At 37.0% G+C, this 20,380-nt stretch overlaps 1 protein-coding gene across 2 annotated transcripts in view; it reads left to right on the top strand.

Moving 5' to 3' along the window:
- NUCB2 (nucleobindin 2) overlaps nucleotides 1-19,090 on the top strand; it is a 31,535-nt gene extending 12,445 nt beyond the window's left edge. The window contains exons 3-12 of one of the 2 annotated variants that reach the window (XM_006865792.1): nucleotides 999-1,125; nucleotides 4,187-4,290; nucleotides 5,924-6,109; nucleotides 6,305-6,395; nucleotides 6,963-7,021; nucleotides 7,142-7,234; nucleotides 11,264-11,353; nucleotides 18,064-18,234; nucleotides 18,493-18,574; nucleotides 18,984-19,090. In XM_006865792.1, the coding sequence (XP_006865854.1) occupies nucleotides 999-1,125; nucleotides 4,187-4,290; nucleotides 5,924-6,109; nucleotides 6,305-6,395; nucleotides 6,963-7,021; nucleotides 7,142-7,234; nucleotides 11,264-11,353; nucleotides 18,064-18,234; nucleotides 18,493-18,574; nucleotides 18,984-18,991 (1,011 nt within the window). In that variant the 3' untranslated portion in view covers nucleotides 18,992-19,090. The remainder of the gene's footprint in view (nucleotides 1-998; nucleotides 1,126-4,186; nucleotides 4,291-5,923; nucleotides 6,110-6,304; nucleotides 6,396-6,962; nucleotides 7,022-7,141; nucleotides 7,235-11,263; nucleotides 11,354-18,063; nucleotides 18,235-18,492; nucleotides 18,575-18,983) is intronic. The other variant, XM_006865793.1, reaches the window with a different exon arrangement.
- The last annotated feature ends 1,290 nt before the right edge of the window (nucleotides 19,091-20,380 follow it).

Below are 20,380 nucleotides of genomic sequence, written 5' to 3' on the forward strand. Positions count from 1 at the left end.
GAGGAGATCTGTGCACATGTGTAGTAGAACCCTCCAGGGGAGGGGATAGGGTGTCCATTCACTCAGGCATCCTCTCTAGTCACCAGAATGGAGATGTATAGATAGCGAGAGACCAATAAACAGATACCAGAAAAAAGAATGTCCACACCTGTATCTCTGCAGTTCTATCAGGCGTTCGTGGCTGTTCTGATCTCTTGGTCTCTCTCAAGTAGGCGGCTCCAGGAGCAGCTGAGCATCTTGAATTAGAAAGCAATGGATTTCTTGATTCTGCTACAAATCCCCTAGCTGTAGGCCCAGACTACTCTATACTATAGTATATATCAGTATTTCATTTATTTTTATGGCCAAATAATATTCCATTGTATGGATATACCATATTTAATTTATCTGTTCATTAGTTGATGAACATCTGGATTCTGCTTTTGGCTGTTATAAATAATGCTGCTATGAGCATTCATGTTCAAGTTTTTTGTGAACATGTTTTCAATTCTCTTGGGTATATACATAGAAGTGGAATTGCTGGGGCATATGATAACTCTGGTGTCCTGGTGTGGCTCAGTTGGTTAATGCATCAGACTGCAAAGTCATTTGAACTGCAAGGTTGGCGGTTCAAGCTCAACCTGCCACTTCTCAGAAACCCTATACAGGGTCACTATGGGTCAGAACCAACTTGACGGCACTTAACAACAACAACAGCATGGTACCTCTATGTTTAACATTTGATAAACTGCCAAACTGTTTTCTAAAGTGGTGACATCATTTTACAATTTAAGTTACTTTTTGAATTCTTCTTTGTGCTTTAATTATTCTTTTCTATATTATATGGTTTTTGGACATCTTGATTTTTAGAATAACAAATAGAATCTCTTCTGAAAGTAATAGTTTGTGATAGCAAATTTATCTAAATTCAAAATTATTTATCACTTTATAATCTTTTAAAAATATACTGTATCTGGTCTAAAAATGGAAAGTAATATTAAAACTAATTTTGTTAACAGAGTGGAAGGCTAAGCAAAGAGTTGGATTTAGTAAGTCATCATGTGAGGACAAAACTGGATGAACTGAAAAGACAAGAAGTAGCAAGGTTAAGAATGTTAATTAAAGCTAAATTGGATTCCCATCAAGGTAAGTGCCAAAGAACAGGTAGGAAAAATACTGTATTTGGTTGTTGAGATCAGTTTACATAATTACACTTACATGTTCTTTTTGTCAAAATTTAATGTTAGCATTGATTATACTTTTTATTGTTTTTGAAATTCAATTTTTTGAACAGGTAATACATTTGCATTATTAAACAATCAAAATGGTTATTTTTAAATATGAGGGCACTGCAAAAAGTTTGTGGAAAAATTCATTATATTTTAATTCCATTTTTCCAAAAATGTTTTGAAGCCCTTCCATAGTTAAATAGCTATATGTAAATAAAGGAAGAATCAAAATGAATAAACAACTGATTTAAACAAGAAAAATAACATCAAAATAAGGCAAAAGAAAGCAGACAGAAAATTTAATTAGAATAATTTCCATAGATGAAGTAGAAAAATTGTCAGAGAGCTAAGTCTATAAAAAGTATCAGGCCGAGATAGTCATAAGGTTATTCACTTCCTGATGAATAGACTTAGAAAACAAGTATCAAATTGCTCAATATCCTGAAATTACGGTTTTCAATGAGAGGTAGATTGAGCGCTTGTTGAAGTAGTCAGTCACCCAAAGGCATTTCATCCTTGAAGCCATGCCTAAGGTATTTGGAGATTTCTTTCCTCTGAGACATCTGATGTGACTTTGAAAATTTATGAATATTTTCTCATTAATCCTAAATTTATGAGTTGAAATTTCTGGTAGCATGAAGAAGGGCATAAAGCATCTTATTCATTTAATTTTTTGGTGTCGTTTTTAAGAGTAGACCATACATTCACCTGTTTTAAACAGTAAAGATATATAGTAAAATTTTCCCTGATACCTTTGTATACTATACATTCCCACTGACTCCAGCACTATCCTTCCTGAGTTTATTCTTACATAAGAAAATGCAAATAGGTTTTTATTTGTTCTCTCTTCTACAAAATGTAGCATTAAATATTTATTTTGTACCTTGTGTTTTTCTTTGATAATGTATTTTGGAGATCTTTTCATATTAGTACAGAGACCATCTTCGTCTTTTCTTTTTACAGCTGCATAGAATTCCATTATATGGATATACCATAATTTATTTAACCAGGACATTGGGTTTATTTCTAGTGAATAGTCTTGTACGTATATCACTATGTATCCATGTAAGATTATCTGTAGGATAAGTTCAAGTGAAATTTCTAGATCAAAGGTATATACACTTTTTTTTATTTCAGTAGATATTGCCAATTTCACCTCTATAGAGGTATCAATACATATTCTCACCAGCAACAATTCCTCACATCCTTGTTGCTGGTATGTGCCTTTAACTACATGGATTTTGAAATTCTGCTAGCTGTTATAATCATGCATTTGGAATGTGTATTCTGTAAGTGAGGTTAAGAGTATTTCCATATCTTTTTGCTCATATCCTTTAGGGTTAGGTTTTATAGCAAATCCTATTTTCATCATAAGTAAAACTCCTAGTACAGTGACATAGTAAGAATTCAGTGAAAGTTTGACTGAACAAAAGTTAATTTCTGGCACAGGAAGATGATCCAGGCTTATCTTGTACCTACCTCAGCCCTGGAATCAGTCATTTCTATGATGAACTGTAATTCTTTTTAGTGGCGAATGGTCTTACAGACTGAGCACAAGGTGTACCCATTGCTTCTGGAGTGTATTTTTTTCTTGGTACTTTCTTCATTCAGAATTAGGAAATATATGCATGTCTATACACATAGTTCTGATGTTGTGCTGTGGGCTAATGTATCAGACTGCAAAGTCGTTTGAACTGCAAGGTTGGTGGTTCAAGCTCACTAGCTGCTCCTTGGAAACCCTATACAGGGTTGCTATGGGTCGGAATCGACTTGACGGCACTTAACAACAACAACATACACATAGTGGGTTAATGCGCCAGACTGCAAAGCCGTTTGAACTGCAAGTTTGGCAGTTCAAGCTCACCAGCTGCTCCTCGGAAACCCTATACAGGGTCGCTATGGGTCGGAACCGACTCGACGACATTAACAACAGCAACAACAATACACATAAGCGTACACATGCATGCACAAATATTTACCAAAACATATACAAGTGTAACATTTATATATACATTTATGGAGATGTGTTTTAGAAATCATGAGTTCACATATATAGCACCATTCTCAGTCATATCCTGTGTTCTTTCTTACTTTTCACCTTCTGTATGTGTATATTCCTGCTTCCTTTTTGAGAATTCTTAACTTCCAACTACACTGACACACGTACCCATTTTGCCCAGATTTGCTTCACTAATTCATATACTGAAGTTTTTTGTTTTCTCTTTAAAACACAAAACAATTGATATTTCTTTTAAAATGTCAAAATTCAAATGGATTTACTTGAATTAAACTATTATTTTTCTATTAGTGATTCATTGGAATGGCATAAAGAATTCCTTCGTATAAATTTCAGAGCAATGCTTTTTAGAAATACTTAACACCTTTGATGAGGGCACTATATTGTTGTTGTTGTTGTTAGGTGCTATCGAGTCGGTACCGACTCATAGCAAGCTTATGCACAACAGAATGAAACACTTTCCGTTCCTGGGCCAACCTCACTACTGTTGCCACGCTTGAGTTCATCAATGCTACCACTTGGCCAATCCATCTCGTTGGGGATCTTCCTCTTTTTCTCTGACCCTCCACCTTACCAAACATGATATCCTTCTCCAGCAACTGGTCCCTCCTGACAATGTGTTCGAAGCATGAGATATATTAGAGTTAACTAAATTGAAACTTTGGTAGTTTCTAAATAATAAAAAAGTATTTACTATTAATTATACTGGTAGTCAAGTAGTCTTTCTAGAAACAGCATTAAAATGTACATATTAAATTATAGTCAATTCTAGGCTCCAGGCATTACCTTTTGGCTCAACAATAATGCATACAGTGTTTTAAAAGAAAATATGAACACTTAACTTAAAATTTTGAAATTTATCGTAAAATCCTATGAGGCTAAACTATTCTTATGTATTATCTATTGAAATGTTTCTGGCTTCTGGCAGTTGATTCTTTAAAGTTTTTTCGTCATCTTTCAGATGTAGGTATAAACCACCAAGCTCTTCTAAAGCAGTTCGATCACCTAAACCACATGAATCCCGACACGTTTGAATCCACAGATTTAGATATGCTAATCAAAGCGGTGAGAATCATTTCAACAGATACTCTTTTATGGTGCCTTTCAGGTCTTGTAATTTGACAGGTAAACTCAATGAAATAGTAGCATAACTTGATAGACTTTCTAGAATATCTTTAAAGGGAGGGAGGTAGCTTAACTGTTATTAATGCAGATATTAATCTGGGTGTATAGTCTATTTTAGCTATAATTCTGAAGTACAAAGAGCTTTAAAAGCTGAAACTTGTCCTGAACCAATTATAGTAAGGCTATTTATAGTTTCTATTTTGTCTTAATGTATTTATCGATTTTGTTAAAGAAATACTAATCTATTTGATTATAGACACTACAGATTTGTTTCATATATTCCCATATGCCATGTTACCTTTATAAAAACCTAGAAAATTCTGAAGCAAATAATGGCCTCAGGTTTTTAGGTAAGAGTCTCTGGTAGTGTAGTGGTTACGAATCGGGCTGTGAACTGCAAGGTCAGCAGTTTGAAACTACCAGCTGTTCCAGGGGAGAAAGATGAGGCTTTCTGCTCCTGTAAAGATTTACAGCCTCGGAAATCCTGTACAGGTTCGCTATGAGTCTGAACCGACTCCACAGCACATAACCACCACAACTACCACCAGTGCTGTACTGGAAGGAGCTCTGGTAGCATAGTGGTTACGAGTTGGGCTGCTAACCTCAGGGTCAGCAGTTTGAAACTACCAGCCGTTTTGTGGGAGAAAGATGAGGCTTTCTGCTGCCATAAAGATTTATAGCCTTGGAAACCTTATATAGGATTGGAACCGACGCCACTGCACACTACCACCACCACCACCACTACTGGACTAGACTCCTGGTGTGATGCTGTAGGATCAGCACTGGACTGCGAACCATAAGATCAGCAATTCAAACCCACCAGCTGCTCCTTGGAACCCCATAGTGGGTCACTATGAGTTGCAGACTACTTGATGGCACTTAACAACAACAATACTATCAAGTCTGAAGTTACCAGACTAGATGATCTAACCCTGACGATATTATTGATGTTGTTGTTAAGTGTCATTGTGTCAGTTCTGATCCATAGGGTTTCCAAGGAGCAGCTGGTGAGTTTGAACTGCTGACTTTGAGGTTCAAGCCAACCTTGAGGTCAAGTGCTTATCCGATGGCCCCACACTAGTACTCGTAGCACTTGTTGTTGTTGTTGTTGTTAAATGCTGTAGAGTTGATTACTACCCATAAGTGACCCTGTATAGGGTTTCTGAGGAGTGGCTGGTGGGCTTGAACCACCGACCTTGCAGTTCAAATGATTTTGCAGACCAACCCGTTAACCTACAAAGCCATGTCAATGCTTCAAAACCATTTTAGTTTTCTCTACTGTATAGTCTACTTCTTTTTTTTCTTTTTAAAATCAGTTTATACATTGCTTAGGGGGAGCTTCTTAACATGCCATTAGCTTTGAATTTTTCGTTTCATTGAATGCTTACTCCTCTGGTAATAATAATGACTTAAATAAAAGGTAGAATTAAAAAAGAAGAATCTATTGGCATTTTTTTGCCTCCTCCCTCCATGTGAGTTTCTTTTAGAAAGTATGCTGTATTCTGTAATCAGTTTACTTATATTCTTCAAACATAATCTTTTTACTTATTTTAAATGCATTGTTGTATTATAGGCTACAAGTGATCTAGAACACTATGACAAGACTCGACACGAAGAATTTAAAAAATATGAAATGTTGAAGGAACATGAAAGAAGAGAATATTTAAAAACACTGAATGAAGAAAAGAGAAAAGAAGAAGAATCTAAATATGAAGAAATGAAGAAAAAGCATGAAAATCACCCCAAAGTTAACCATCCAGTAAGGAGTGTGACTTTATGAAACCATATTCAAATGCAGGGACTTCTTTGTACCAGCTAGCAGAATTTTATTATAAATTACTCATGCTTATATCTTGATGATTAAGTCTGTAAATGTCTTCAAATGTGTATGTTATCTTGAGACTCAACATATAGATTCTGTTTTGTTTTGATAATTTAAAAAATTTATTCATAGGGAAGCAAAGATCAACTGAAGGAGGTATGGGAAGAGGCTGATGGACTGGATCCTGATGACTTTGACCCCAAGACATTTTTCAAATTACATGGTAACAGATTTGATACAAACATTAATATTTATATCTTCTGTTTGAAAAGAATACTAGTTGCTTTATTCTTACTTGACTTCTACCAAGGTCTGTTATTGAGTTCTATTGATAATAAATGTTTAGAGTTTTTCTCTAAGGTACTGTAAGATTCTTTATTGCTGATCTGCAGTGTAAAATATTTTAGACTTTTCCTGCTGGGTCATTGTGACTCACTGACAGGTTCTCTGCACATTGACAGTGAGTTTTTTTTTTTTGCTAGCTGATAATAGGCTTCCTGGTGTGGTATTAAAATTAATTTCTATAGCACATTGTTTTACTTTGAATTTTTGGGGAAAAAACTGGTTAAGACATGTTTTCCTAAAATAATTTCTGAATTAGATAAATATTGGTGGTAAATTGTCATTGGAGTGATCTGAGTCTTCAGTAAAAAAGAAGTTTAATTTCTGAAGCACATTGATGGTTTATGTCAGGACAACAGTTGCAGACAAGTTGTTAAATAATTTCATTTCAGTTATTTTTTTAAGGCATTAAAATGGATTTTTTGCATTTGTAACATTTAAACTTTAGATGTCAATAATGATGGCTTCCTGGATGAACAAGAATTAGAAGCCCTGTTTACTAAAGAGGTAACCACATTTATAATGCATTTGTGTTTTCGCTCACACACTCTTGCTCGCTCTCTTTTCTCTTTTTTTCCCTTCTATTACTTTTTTTCTTCTAAGCTGGTTTAAAATTTTTCTTTCTAGTTGGAGAAAGTCTATGACCCTAAAAATGAAGAGGATGATATGATAGAAATGGAGGAAGAAAGGCTTAGAATGAGGGAACATGTAATGACTGAGGTATGTTTGAAAAGTTCTAACTGTGTGTGTGACGTCTGTTGATACTTCAAGTTCTTGCACTCAATCTTACCATGAGATAGATATTATGTAGAGAGATAATGTATATAACTGGATTTTGAATTTTTGATCCAACCGACTCAGTATATTCCTATAGTGCAAGTGAAATAATTTGTTATTACTTTAAAGTAGTTTTCATGCATGTGATGTTGCTGATGTTGTGTGCCGTGGAGTCGGTTATGACTCATAGCTACCCTGTACAGGGTTTCCGAGGCTGTAAATCTTTATGGGAGCAGAACGCCTCATCTTTCTCCCGCAGAACAGCTGGTAGTTTCGAACTGCTGACCTTGCGGTTTGCAGCCTGATTCGTAACCACTGGTAGAGTAGTGGTTACGAATCGGGCTGCGAGCCGCAAGGTCAGCAGTTCAAAACTACCAGTCACTCCGCGGGAGAAAGATGAGGTGGTCTGCTCCCGTAAAGATTTACAGCCTCGGAAACCCTGTGTCTACTGTCGCTATGAGTCGGAACTGACTCCACGGCACATAACAACACCAACAACGCTACCAGAGCTCCTGCATATCAACTATAAAATAGACTCCTTTAGATGTGAAATATACAATATTTGGTGTTTAAATATTCTGTGTTAGTTTTTGCTAAGAAAAAAACAAAAATTCCAATTACTTAATGGATTATAACTACAAAGATTTATTTCTTATTCAAATTATATAAGCTTTAAGAGCTGTTTGCAGGTAGGTGTGTCAGGGTTAGGCTGCTTTGGGCTAGGTTGGCTGTGGCTGGTTTTGGCTCTACATTCCCTTCTATTCCCAGACTATTTGGGTCATGTTGTTCTCATGATGGAAGACAGGGATATAAGAGAACCCCAAGCCAAACTACATAATAGTAGTCTTATGCTCAGATGTGACAAATCTCATATCTACTTACAACCTGTTGATTGGCCAAAGCCTTGTCTGTGGCAAGAGTCAATGAGGAGAGTGTTATGTGTTTAATTATGTCCCCAAAAAATATGAGTTGTAAAACTAACTTCTGTGCATGTGGTTATAATCCCATTTGGGAATGGGGTTTCTCTGTTAACAAGATAGGGTTAGTATAGGGTATATCTTGAATCAATCTGTTTTGAGATGAGTTGTTGTTGTTAAGTGCTGTTGAGTCATAGTGACCCTGTATAGATTTTCCAAGGAGTGGTTGGTGGGTTTGAATCACCAACCTTGTGATTAGCAATCCAGTGCTTATCCTACAGCACTACACCAGGACTCATAAAAGAGATGAAATGCAAACAAAGAAGAAGAGACAGGGAAAGAGAGACGCCAAGCACTTGAAGATTGCCTAGGAGCAGAAGCTTAACAAAAACCTCTTTAAGAGCCTGTGAGAGAGAGAAAGCACTCCCTTAGAGCCTGCACCTTGAATTCAGACTTCTGACCTCCTAAATTGTGAGAAAAATACTTTCTGATTGTTAAAGTCATTTATTTGTGGTCTTTCTGTCATAGCAGCACAACTAAGGTGCCTCCCTTAGTGGTTTTCATTTCAGCAAATGGATCACCATTCAACACGAGGCTCAGGCCAAAGTCATCTGTAATTCTTATTTTCCTCATATCCTGCATACAGTCCATGAGTGTGATTTGATCTGTTTTCTAACCATCCAGAATGGACTTATTCACCCCACATCTACTACCAAAGAAGTCTAAGCAGATCTTTCACTTGAACTATAGCATTACTCTTTCCCCTTTGCCCTGTTGAGTTACTTCTCCACATAGTAGGCAGAAAGATCTTTTAAAAGCTTAAACCAGGTCATGTTGCTGTCATGTTCAAAATACTTCAGTGGCTTGCCATTTCATTCAGACTCAAATCCAGAATCCTTCCTATGTCCAAAAAGTTATGCCATAATTTCCCCCTTGCCTCTTTCTCAGATCTCATCGCTCTGACTTTGCCTCACTTGGGCTAGCTATACTGGTCTTCTTGTCATTTCCCTCTAACCAAGCTTCTTCCCACCCTAGGACCTTTTCACTTAATTTCCTTCTTCTGAAAGCACCCTTCTTCCAGATCATCACAATGATTGTTCTACTTCCATCAGATTTATGCCTAAATGTCCACTCTGCAGACACAGTGCCCTGACTACTGTAAATAAAATATTTGCTTCTCTCTGCAGCTCTCCTTCTGCCTCACTTCCCACTACACCAAAAACTCTGAAGTAGACTTGATATGCAGGGTAAACTTTTGCTTCAGTAATTTTCATTTGATATTTGCCCTGTTTATGCTGAATTGAGATCTCTGTTGACTGCTGGCATCCTAGGTATCAAATGAATTTGTTTGGCCACTACATAAGTCATCTTTGTGTGAATTTGCCATCATCTACAAGAGCCATTGAAGAGGACTTGCAGAGCTTATCAACTTTGTTTTAGCGAAAAACTGCTGTTAAATGCCGTTGAGTTGGTTCCAACTCATAGCGATCCTCTGTTAAATGCCGTTGAGTTGGTTCCAACTCAAGGAAATACACATGGATTTGAACCAGCGATCTTGTGACTGAAAACAGTCCAGCACATTATAGGAAAGCTTAAATTTAAATTCTCTCAGCTTTTTGTTTTAAAAATAACTAAGTCAAAGCTAGTCCTCTTTTTGGATAGGTTGTTTTTCTTGTTCAAGTACATGGTGTGTTGAGGTAAAAAGAGATAGTACCTGCCTAACCAGTCAGATCAGCAGACTCAAACTTGTTTTTTTCTGAGGTTTCAAAACAAACACAACCATTGTCATTGAGTCAATTCTGATTCCTGGCTTCCTCTGTGTTATGAAGTAAAACTGCTCCACATAATCTTTATGGAAACAGATTACTAGGCCTTTCCTTGACATTACCACTGGGTGGATTTGAACAGTCAACTTTAGATTCGTGTGACTGGCTTACAAGCTTTCAAGAGGGAACCTAGTGCTAGGGAGCATGGCGGAAGGCAGAATCTCTAGTAGGTACTATTCAATCTGTCTGGGCGGAGCTGATGAAAGGAGATACAGATGGGTAACTCGTGATAATGTAGTGAATAATGCTTATCAGGACAGATTATGAGGGTAGGAAATGCAAAGGTAGAAGTTTTGTAACAAAGAAGGGAGTGATTAACTCTCCAGGATAGGAGCAGAGGCCCCTGGGACCATCAACGGAGAAGAGCAGAGAGCGGGATCCTACCCAGAGAAACAGAGATGCCTGAGATGGAGGCAGAGATGATGACGCAAAGTGATGAAGCAACTGGGGTCTTTGGATCTAGAGAGGGAAAGGGACTGTGGGCTGAAAAATGGGGGGAGGAGAGGGAAGTGTAGGGGGCGAGTTTCTGGGATATACCCTTTGGGTGATTGATGATGCATGAAGGGGATTGAAACCATGGCAATGAGATGATATACGATGGAATGAATGTAAAATTAAAGTTCCCCCATGTAAACTACCATATAATTCACAATAAAACATAAAAAAAACCTTTAGGTTCGTGGTTGAGTGCAAACTATTTGAGCCATGCAGGGACATACTGGGGGGTATCAGGTGTCTAGGAGTCCTGGTGTAACACTACAGGATAATGCACTGGACCACAAGGCCAGTTTGAACTGCAAGGTTGGTGGTTCAAACCCACCAGCTGCTTCTTGGAAACCTTATACAAGATTACTATGGGTCAGAACTGATTCGGTGTCACTCAGCAACAAAGGTGTCTAGATATTTATTTTCTGATTTTAGCATAATATTGACTGTTTTGATTTTACCCCCAGTAGAGTCCTGTTGTGGTACTGCAGGCTAATGGGCTGGACTGCAAGATCAGCTTGGACCACAGAGTAGGCAGTTCAAGCTCACTAGCCACTCCTCAGAAACCCTATACAGGATTGCTATGAGTCAGAACTGACTTGACAGCACTTAACAACAATAGTGACCATGAATGTTTAGACTGTTTTCAATTGCCATGTTTATGTAGTAGCATATATTAAAAGACCATTTCTAATGTCTAAATTGTAATATTTTACATTACACATATATTTTGCTTTAATCAGATTGATGCTAACAAAGACCGATTGGTGACTCTGGAAGAATTCTTGAAAGCTACAGAAAAAAAGGAATTCCTGGAGCCAGATAGCTGGGAGGTAATAGAACTTACATTAAATGGGTTGTACTCATATAGTTCATGAAATTCTGCACCAGTGTATTGTACTTTTAACTCTGAGAACCATCGTTTACATGTATAGTCTTACTAGTGTTGTCTTTTTGGTTTTCTTTCTGACTTTTTATTGTGATTTGGGTGAAAGTTTTCAGAGCAAATTTGTTTTCCATTCAGCAATTCCTATTTTGTTCCATGCCATTGATTGCAATTCCCACAATGCAACAGCACATAATCCCACTTCCTCCCTATGTTTCCTGTTCCCATTTTCTCTCCCTTTCTGCATTCTGAACTTTGTCTCAGTACAAATCCTACCCTTTAGAACTTGAATATGAGGGGAAAAAAAAATTTATTGCTACTAGATTTCCAGTTAATACCTTCACAAGTTTAATCCAAACAAAACGTGTTTAATCATGTCTCTGTGATCAGTGGCTATAGCTGCAAAACAGTTTGGAGTAATACACTTGTCTTAGTATTATTAGGGTGCCTTCAAAAAGAGGCCCAATCATTGGCTTCTGGGGGAGTGGAATCTGCTAGGCCAGAGAGGTCAGTTTAGGTTATGGTGACTGGTGGACTCCAAAGGGGTAATCTTGCTAGATTTTCTCAAAGGATACAGGATGATCACAGGGGCTTATGATGAAAATGTTTTAAGAAAATTAAAAACTACATTGGTGAGAAAAAGGCCAGGAGAATTGTGTCCAGAAATTGTTTTCCATCATGACAATACATGGAGCCCCGCTGTGGTGCTGTAGGATAAGCTTGGGATTGCTAACCACAAAGTCACTAGTTTAAATCCACTGGCCACTCCTTAGAAAACCTTTATTGGGTTGCTATGAGTTGGAACTGACTCAACTGCACTTAACAACAGCAACAACAATGGCAATAAACCTGTTCACTCTTTGAGAGTAGCAAGAGCTGTCCTATGAGAATTTGTTGTGAAATTTTACCCTACCCACCCTACAACCTTGATCTTGCCCTTTCAAATTGTTCCCCAAATTCAAAACACAATTCAAAGGAACACAATTTGAGTCTCACTTGAGGATGACAAAACTGCTTGTTTTGATGTGGTGTAAATCAATGAGCACAGAATTCTTTGGGGTAGGGTTGGAGGGAAATACCACTTTCAGAAACATATAGGCCTAAACGGAGGATATGTTTAGAAACAATAGCTTCACATATTGATATTTTTATTTAGCAAAGATTTCTTAAATTTTGTAGCTGTACTCTGGTACAGCTGGTAACTGTACTCTGGTAACTCTGGTTACGAATCGGGCTGCGAACCTCAAGGTCAGCAGTTTGAAACTACCAGCTGTTCTGTGGGAGAAAGATGAGGCTTTATGTCCCCATAAAGATATACAGCCTCAGAAATCCTGTACAGGGTCACTATGAGTCGGAACCGACTCCATGGAACATAACCACCACCACCACCACCACTTTTTTTTTCAGGCAATGTTTAGTCCTTTTTTTTTTTTTTTTATAACTTTTTATTATGATTTGAGTGGAGGTTTGCAGGCAGGATTATCAGCTTTACATTCAACAAATTATACAGTATGTTTCATCTCAATGATTATAATCCCCTCCCTCCAACAGCAGTTGTCCTACTTCCTCCCTGTTGCTCCCCATTTGCATCCTGTATTTCACAAATGAACAAAGCAAAAATATCTGATGTACACATACAAAACAAAATTACATATTATTTAAATTCCCAGAGGGCATATTTTGTGAGCCAGTTTCCTGTCCACAGGCACTCAGCCTAGCCCACAGCTGCTTTGCCACCACGTCCGCCGTCACTCACTGTTTTTCTACTCCACTGTTTTCTAGGGATCTTACGCTCCACTCATGCTCTTCCTTCTTGGTGGTCCTGGGATCATCTGTTCATGAAATGAAAGATTAACTACTTCCCCTTTTAGTTGCACATCTTCTACCACTGTAGCTGTGATGATCACAATTAATCCTGCTAACAGTTACTCACGATTGAATCATAAAATCCTATCACCTTCATCCACCACCCCCTTTCACCAGATCTATCTGGAAAAGAGGGAACCTATTCACTGGGGATTCTACCTTACTTCCTCATTTTGAAACTGAGCACACTCATGAAAGCTTATAGGCCAGCCACTTCATGTCTTTATAGCACTCCCCCCGCCATGTTTGATAACTAGTGTCTACATTGTCCATCCCTATCCACCCAGTGCACTGAGGAAACAAGCTTATTTCTTGATATGAAGAATTCTTCCATTCCAGTTGGAATTTTGAACAACTGCATCCATAAGCAAAAGTCTAGTTCATCAAATTGTAGCAATTTACGCTGCTCACAGTACCAAACATCTTTATCTTCATCTGTTCAAGTTCTGGTCAGATAGCCATCTAAGCTAGGTCAAATGGGTGCTAGCTGCAAGTTTGGGAGTTCCTGCACACCTCCTTGCACTTCAGACCAGCTGACCACTTCACTCTCATCCTAGCCCCCAAGGACTAGGTCGGTGTTCATGGGCTCAGGAGTTCATACATCTTCCTAAACTTCAGACCACTCAGTTCTTCCTCTTCTTTCTCTCATCTCAAGGTCAGAGGGTGTCAGTGGGACTGTCTTCATTGCAGCAGTACTTTTTGACTTAACCCTTGTAATGTTGTCTTTTATACAAAATGTCAATATAAAGCAATCAATGTGATTTCTTCAAAACCTGTGGCAATTGATTATTTTATAATCATAGTGTACATGTGCGTAATTAGAAGTCTTATTAATTATATTTTTTTCTGCATATAGAATAATTCAATATTGATGATTAGAAATACAGATGAATTTAATCTTCCTCTGGTTGAGTTCTGATTAATCAAGCCATCAAGTCCATTATCTTTTCATTCCACTTTCCTACAAACTTTTAATAATTTTTAGTGAAGGAGAAAATTAATAGGTAATTATAATTTTTAAATATTTTGGCAACATTTCAGATTTATGTAAAAGTTGTAAGAATAAGTAGAATTTCTGAATACCATCGCCTAGATCTTCCATTTTGCTGTTTATTTAATATCTTTTTCATTCCTCTTTCCCTTTCTATATGTGTTTGTACGTATGCCTAACTATATATGAGGGGGCTTCAAAACATTTGTGGAAAAATTCCAATATCTTTTCATTCCATTTTTCATTAACAGTTTGAAGCCTTTCATATATATGTATGTGTTTATATGTCTATAGGAGTCCTGGTGTGTCACTGTGGGGTAATGCACTAGATTGCAAAATCAGTTTGAGTCCCAAGGTCAGTGGTTCAAGCTCACCAGTTGCTCCTCAGAAACCCCATACTGGGAACACTATGGGGTGGAACTGACTGGAAAGCACTTAACAACAACAATATATATGTCTACAAAATACTGTATAGTATCTATGTATATGTTTCCATATGTATATATGTGTTTCCATATGTCTGTATGTCTACAATATAGTTATTGTATATCATCTATATGTATGTTTCCATATTCCTATATGTCTACATACATATAGACATATAGATAATATTCAGTAACTATATACTGATACATAGCATTTTGTATTTTAAGAGTAAGTAAGTTGCACATGATACTGCTTTAATCCTAAGTACTTTATCACGTATTTCCTACAAACTACTATATATCTTCCATAATTATAATATATTATTGATATCAGGAAATGAATACTGAAACAATACTATTTTCAATCTTCAGAACTATTGGCATTTTGTCAGTTTTACCAATAATATTTTTTAGGGCAAAAGGAAATCAAGATCATTCATTTAATTCTATTCTCAGGTACAGCCAGTTGCTGTTTAATCAATTCTGACCCATGGATTGTCAGAGTAAAACTGTCCTCTCTAGGGTTTTCATTGGCTGATTTTTCAAAAGTAGTACACCATGATCTTTCTTTCTCTGTGCCTCAGAGTAGGTTTGGACATCTAACCTTTAGGTTGGCAACTGACTGTATCAACTGTTTGCGCCAGGCAGGGACTCTTAGTTTTCTTTAACCTGAGACAGTACCTAAATCTCTCTTTGTACTTTTTGGCATTGACATTTTTAAAGAGTACAATAGTTCTTTTGTAGAATGTTCTTCAATGTGAATTTGTTTGCTGTTTTCTGGTGGTTCCTACTTTTAGGACAATACCACAGAATGATGCTGTGTTCTTCCCAGTGTGCCATCGTATCAGGCCGCACATGCTGTTGGTTGTCCCCATCATTGGTAACGTTAACCTGGATGATGTGGTCAAGGCGATAGCAACCAGGCTTCCCCACTGTAAAGTCCCTATTTTATTTTTTGTCATTAACTCAGCTTCTTTGCTTCATTTGACATTCTATTACTAGGATTTCCACATAATATCTGTAAGCATTATTTTAATAGCTATGGAGATACTTAACCATTCTCTCAGGATTAGACATTGATCTGCAATCTTTTACTGTTATTTATTTTCTTTACTGCAATAAGCACATGTTCATAGAAAGTTTTTATATGTTTGGATTTATTTTATAGGGTAGCTATTCAATGTAGCATTGCCAAGACCAAGAGAATATTTTAAATGATGTTGCTATACTTTACAAAAGCACTTTTCTTAAGATTTGTATAGGTTTACGTTTCCAATAATAAAAGAATTAGAGTTCTCATTACCCATTAATTTAAGCATTTATTGATGATTTTGGCCAGAGTCAATTATTATTGTGATAGTTGACAAATGGTGACTTTTTAACCTCATCATTCTTTTGACAATAATTAGTTGGCTTTGTACTATATAGTGAAACTATCCCATCCCATCCCATCTCACTCATCCACTTGTCCATCTGCCTACTAACCTCCTATTGTCACTGTGGGCTCATGTCTTATTTTATTCATCCTTACTTGGATTATTTATGTTTTTTGATTCTCAGATTGTCCCAGAGTTGACCAATGAGAATTTCTTCACACTGACTTTTTTTTTTTTTTTTTAAGTTTTTATTGTGAATTGAGTGATCGTTTATATGGGAGAATATCAGCTTTACATTCATCTTATCGTATTTGTTTCATTGCAATGATTACAACCCCCTCCATGCATCATCAAATAACCAAAGGGTACACCTGGCAAGCCTGCCCCCTGGCCGTCAACACACAGACCCTCTCTCTCCCTGAGTCCAGAGTCCCCATCCTCTCCATCTCTCTACATCCGTCAACGTCTCTGCCTCCATCTCTGGCGTCACTGCTTCTCTGGATAGGGTCCCACACTCTGCTCTTCTCCCTTGATGGTCCCAAGGACCTCTGCTCCTGGGCTGCAAAATCAACCACTCCCCTCTTTTTGTTACAAAATGTGTACCTTTACATTTCCAACCCTCACAGTCAGTTCTGATAGCAATTATTCACTATCGAACCATAAGAGTCTTATCCCCATCTCCTTTCATCAGCCCCATCCAGACAGGTTGGAAACCCCTCAGTGGAGAGTCTACCTTCCTCCACACCCTCTGGATCTAGGCTCCCTCTTGAAAGCTTTTAAGCCAGTCACTTTTTGCCTTTGTAGCACCCCCATTTTGGGTAGCCAATGTCTAAGTTATCCATCCCTGTCGACCCTGATTCACACTGACTTTTGTATCCTTCTCACATGTCCCCATCATTCTTTAAAGAATTACTTATTTTCTAGCATAAATTGAACCCGGCTCATCTTGTCTTTCCCTGCCTCACCCCTGGAATTAGCCATTCTCTGAGCAATCTTGGTTCTGTTCATGGATATTGATATTACAGACTAAGATCTGGGCACTGAATGTGTTCTATGCTATTGAAGAATCATTGCTTCTAGACCTTGCCAGATGACATAGTTCAGGGGTTTAAAAAGCATGTATTCATGTATTTATTTCCTTTGAGTATGTGAAACATCAGCAAAAAAATTTTTTTTCTTTCCAAAAGATTTTATTGTGTATTGAGGGAGTGAAGGTTTGCAGGGCACATCATCATCTTTATATTTAGCAAATCATTGTTATGATTGAAATCCCCTCCGTGCACCCTCAGCCAATAGTATTTACCTCTGTTACCGTTTTAAAAATTTTTTCTTTTTAATATACGCATACCACACAGAAAATATATTTTTGTTTAAATGTCCAAAGGACACATTTTGCAAGCCAGCCTCCTGCCTGCAGGCACACTGCCTTTCTCAGTCCATGGCCTATAGTCCTCTGTGGCTCTGTCTCTATGCCATCTCCTCTGCCACCATCTCTGCTGTCGCTGCTTTTCTGGTTAAGATCCCTCACTCCTCTTATGTTCTCCCCTCTTGATGGTCCTACAGTCCTCTGTTCCTGAAATGACAGATAAACTGCTCCCCCCTTTTAGTTGCACCTCTTTTACATTTACAGTTGTGATAATTGCCATTAGACCTGATAACAATTACTCACAATTGAATCATAAAATCCTTAGATGAAAACTATTCAGTAGGGTTTCTGTCTTACTCCCCTCATTTTGACACGAACCTCAACATCAGCAAGTTTAAAAAATCAAATTTATATAAAAAAGTTTATTTAGAGAATAGCATTTCTCTTTCCACATTCTTTGTCTTTTCCACCCAGTGCCCTGTGGATAACCAACTTAATCAGTCTCTGGGCTTTTGTTTTTGCTCTTTCTTACCCCCCAAATAGCATGTTACAGACAGTCTTTTGCATCACAGAATTTTAAAGCTGAATTATTGCTGCATTTCTTCAAATATCTTTCCTCATATTTTTTTTCAGACATTGGATCAGCAGCAACTCTTCACAGAAGAAGAACTTAAAGAATATGAAAATCATATCTCTTTGCAAGAAGATGAACTTAAGAAGAAGGCAGAAGAGCTTCAGAAACAAAAAGAGGAGCTACAACGTCAGCATGACCAACTTCAAGCTCAGAAGCTAGAATACCATCAGGTGGTAATTTGTAAAAAGATTGTGGCATTAAAAAGTATTTTATGTGCTTTACTGACAGCCCGTATTTTTGTAATATGACAGTGCAAAGTACTATGGACTGTGGTATTTTAAATATTAGTATTTTTAAACTGCTATGTGAAATATTAATCTAAATGTTTGAATATTTCATTTTAGAAAACAATTTTCGGTTAGTTTGCTGTGCTTTGTCAAAAGTCATAGAAGTACTTATTTTTAAGACTTTGTTTTTCCATTCACTAGGCTGTACAGCAGATGGAACAGAAAAAATTACAACAAGGAATTTCTCCATCAGGGCCAGCTGGAGAATTGAAATACCAGCCACGTATGTAACTTTATTATTTATTTGTCTGTTTAAGTACATAAACAGTTGAATACATTGAAACCCACTTTTGTTACAAATATAATATAATTTTGAGCAGTTAAGATTTATGTTACTTTTTATAATTTGCATACTTAAAGAAAAATGAAAAAGCCTTTAAATGTTTATGCATCAGAAGAGTTCAAATGTTATATAATGTGATTACCATGTTTGTGGTGAAATGATTTATTTCAACACTGTTCATAATTCTTTCTAATCAATTATATTGATCTTATCAGAGAACATTAAAAAGATTAAAATCTATGATTAGCTAAGCATATTAAAAAATAAATATTCAGTATATCTATATATAAGAGAACATTCAGAATAAAGGAAGATAACTCTAAAATGAGAGTATATTTTTTTGACACAGACGTTTAAATTCCGAAGCCCACCAGAACCAGGAAGAAAATGGTTAACTCAACATGTTTCATCTTCTTACCACCCCTCCTTTTTATCTGCTCAATAAATATATTAAAATATATTTGGAATAAAGAACGATACCTTTAAAACTCAAACATAATTTTTTGGGGCACAGATATTTGCATACTGAAGCCTACCAGGACAAGGAAGAAAATGAACTTAGTAGCTCCTCTCACCTTCATCTCTCCTTCCTTTTCTTTACTGTCCTTCAGTGGTTGAATTAAGTGACCTTTTGGCATAATGTAATGACACTAACAGAACTTCTTTAAGTGAGAATCTCCGCCTACCAGTTTTTAAAAATAAATTGGTTTCATTTAACTCATGAAGATAGATAGATAGATACTCCTTTATGGGTATTTATCATCCTTTCTCTGGGGGGGGAAAAAAAAAAGATTACTTAAATATTAACAATTCTTCTCCTAAGATATTTCCTGATAACTTTTCTCCTACTTTCAACAACCTTGATTGTCTAAAAATTCTTCAACTAAATGGCTGTTACAATTGTAATTTTTCATTCATATTTTTGTTTTATACTTTATCATTTAGGATTAGATTTAGCTACATCTAACATAAAAACCAAAGATAATGGTGGTTTAAACTCAATAGGAGTTTTTCTCTGTTACACAAAAGAAGTCTAGAAGTGGGTGGTGTTCCTGTCTTTCTGCTCTGCTTTCTGCAGTGTGTGCTTTTATCTTCACAATCTCTCAGTGTCCAAGGTGGCCACCACAGATAGTAGGGATGAGCAAGAAAAGGGCCTTGCCTAGTTGAAGTAGCTTATTTTAGGTAATTTAGCAGAAGAACTGCACAACTCTTATACTAACCTCTTAGCCAGAGCTGAATCACATCACGACACCTAACTGCAGCAGAGGATGAGAAGTCATGTGCGTATAAAACCAGCTAAGAGTTGTTACCGTTAGGTGTTGTAGAGTTGATCTCAACTCACAGTTGAGATACCATGTGATAGTACAAACTGTCCCTTAGGACTTTGGTGACTATAATTTTTTTGAACGCAGATTGCCACGCCTTTCTCCCGCAGAGTTAGTTGCTGGGGAAGTTTTGGCTAGCAGCTGAACACTTAACAATTTGTGCCATGGGTGCTCCTTCAGGATTCTGTAAATAAGAAAGGAAAAAAGGAATTTTGGATAAGCAACTTTCTGTTTAAGCCCCAGTCATCCTTGCTGACTACCTAGATCTGTAGGTACAGTCTTCTGAAACATAGAAAATAATTGTTCCACACCCAGCTTCCCTAAAGGAAACCCCCTAAGTCAAATTTATTTTTACTTAAAGGTCCAAGATCATGATATCTGAGTGTAGTTTCTCCATTTTGTTCAGGTGTATTTCCTTGTG

The sequence above is a fragment of the Chrysochloris asiatica genome, unplaced genomic scaffold (assembly GCF_000296735.1).
Source record: "Chrysochloris asiatica unplaced genomic scaffold, ChrAsi1.0 scaffold00083, whole genome shotgun sequence".
NCBI classification, from domain to species: domain Eukaryota; kingdom Metazoa; phylum Chordata; class Mammalia; order Afrosoricida; family Chrysochloridae; genus Chrysochloris; species Chrysochloris asiatica.